Genomic DNA, 2,028 nt, shown 5'->3' on the forward strand with positions numbered 1-2,028 from the left:
ATTTCAATGTCTCTTTTATTTAAAACATGTCTTTCATTAACATATGGTGTATTTTAAGATCAAATTAATAACATTTCCGTCTCACTCAAGATGCAACGCATCTCAGGCAAAAAAATACAATACTTTGTTTTGACTCTAGAGGGCACTATAGAAGCGCGTTCATTTTTTTAACGCGTCGTTTTTTCTGTGATTAATTAATCAAAATGAACGCGTTCATTTGACAGCCCTGGTTATAAGACAACCAGAGGACCTACGGCAGACCGCTCTGCTACAGCAATGCTGCTTCATGGTTCATAGAATCTAATGAACTTACAGAGATAGAAGTTGCAAAGATTTACAAAGCTTGAGAGAGAGAAAAATACAGAGGTTTGTTACTTGACTCTGCGTGGCTCTCATCTGTCAGCCTCACCAAAGTTTAAACTTTCCCCTTGCGGCCGATGTGACCTTGGAGTGATGGGGTTAAGCTATAATGAGCTCTGAGTCTCTTAGTAACCGGGCTTTGTCTCTACAGAAAGGAAACACAGCCCTCCACATCGCCTCGTTGGCTGGACAGAAGGAAGTTGCCAGAATATTAGTGAAGAGAGGCGGGGACGTCAACGCCCAATCACAGGTAGGCACCGCCGACTCCAGAACACAGCGACTCCAGTCATATGAATGCAGCCGGGTCAGGACTGAGGCCAGATGATGCTCCCTGCTTTACACCCGAAGTAGGCTTAGTGGGGAACAGCACAGTCCGGCTACGCCCCCGCGCCGTAGAAAACAGAGCCGTGTCTCGTTCCAAACATGAAGTGAAAGTCAGGCTCCTTAGGCGTTATAAAGACGGGTTCTGGAGACACACCTGGAGACGCCATCACACATATCACACCTGCACCTGCTTGGGTGTGTGTGTGTGTGTGTGTGTGTGTGTGTGTGTGTGTGTGTGTGTGGGTGTGCCTGTGTGTCTGTGTGTGCGTGTGTGTGTGTGCATCTGCGTGTGTGCCTGTGTGTGCCTGTGTGTGTGTGTGTGTGCATGCGTCTGTGCGTGCGTGCGTGCGTGTGCCTGTGTGTGCCTGTGTGTGTGTGTGTGTGCGTGCGTCTGTGCGTGCGTGCGTGCGTGTGCCTGTGTGTGTGTGTGTGTGTCTGTGTGTGCCTGTGTGTGTGTGTGTGCGTCTGTACGTGCGTGCGTGCGTGTGCCTGTGTGTGCCTGTGTGCGTGCGTCTGTGCATGCGTGCGTGCGTGTGCCTGTGTGTGCCTGTGTGTGCCTGTGTGTGTGTGTGCGTGTGTGTGTGTGTGTGTGTGCGTGTGTGTGCGTGCCCTCTATAGAATGGCTTCACTCCGCTGTACATGGCCGCCCAGGAGAACCACCTGGAGGTGGTGCGCTACCTGCTGGAGAACGAGGGCAACCAGAGCATCGCCACAGAGGTAGGCGTCAGTGTATGTACACTATCTCCTTACTGCCTCCTTCAACGCATCCCTTTTTATTCCTCACACCGTCCTCTCCTCCTGTCCACTCCTCCTTCACCTGGACCTCCTCCGTGCTCTGGCTGTCTCTCTGTCTTCCACTCTACTGTCCTTTGTTAACGTCGTTTTGTTGTCGTCCCCTCTCTCTCTCTCCCTCTCTCTCCCCGGGGGGGCTCCAGGACGGCTTCACCCCGCTGGCCATCGCCCTGCAGCAGGGCCACAACGCGGTGGTCGCCCTGCTGCTGGAGCACGACACCAAGGGCAAAGTGAGGCTGCCCGCGCTGCACATCGCCGCCCGCAAGGACGACACCAAGTCAGCCGCTCTGCTGCTGCAGAACGACCACAACGCTGACGTCCAGTCCAAGGTGAGGAGGGGGAGAGGGAGGGGGAGGGGGAGGGGGAGGGAGGGGGACGGGAGAGGGAGGGGAGGGGAGGGGGAGGGGAGAGGGAGGGGAGGGAGGGGAGGGAGGGGAGTAGAGGGGTGGGGAGGTGAGGAGGAGGAGAGGGGAGGGAGGGGAGGGAGGGGGAGGGAGGGGAGGGGAGGGAGGGGAGGGGGAGGGGAGGGGAGGAAGGGGAGGGGGAGGAAGG

At 55.7% G+C, this 2,028-nt stretch overlaps 1 protein-coding gene across 1 annotated transcript in view; it reads left to right on the forward strand.

The window, feature by feature from the left end:
- Window positions 1-511: 511 nt before the first annotated feature.
- Window positions 512-2,028, forward strand: part of LOC311373503 (uncharacterized protein) — a gene marked incomplete at both ends in the record, with an annotated part of 11,699 nt that continues 10,182 nt past the window's right edge. Inside the window, 3 exons of the mRNA XM_084490261.1 lie at window positions 512-610; window positions 1,303-1,401; window positions 1,620-1,805. Coding sequence (XP_084346387.1) covers window positions 512-610; window positions 1,303-1,401; window positions 1,620-1,805 — 384 coding nt within the window. The remainder of the gene's footprint in view (window positions 611-1,302; window positions 1,402-1,619; window positions 1,806-2,028) is intronic.

This window comes from Micromesistius poutassou (assembly GCF_964030765.1).
Source record: "Micromesistius poutassou genome assembly, contig: SCAFFOLD_5999, whole genome shotgun sequence".
Taxonomy (NCBI): Eukaryota; Metazoa; Chordata; class Actinopteri; order Gadiformes; family Gadidae; genus Micromesistius; species Micromesistius poutassou.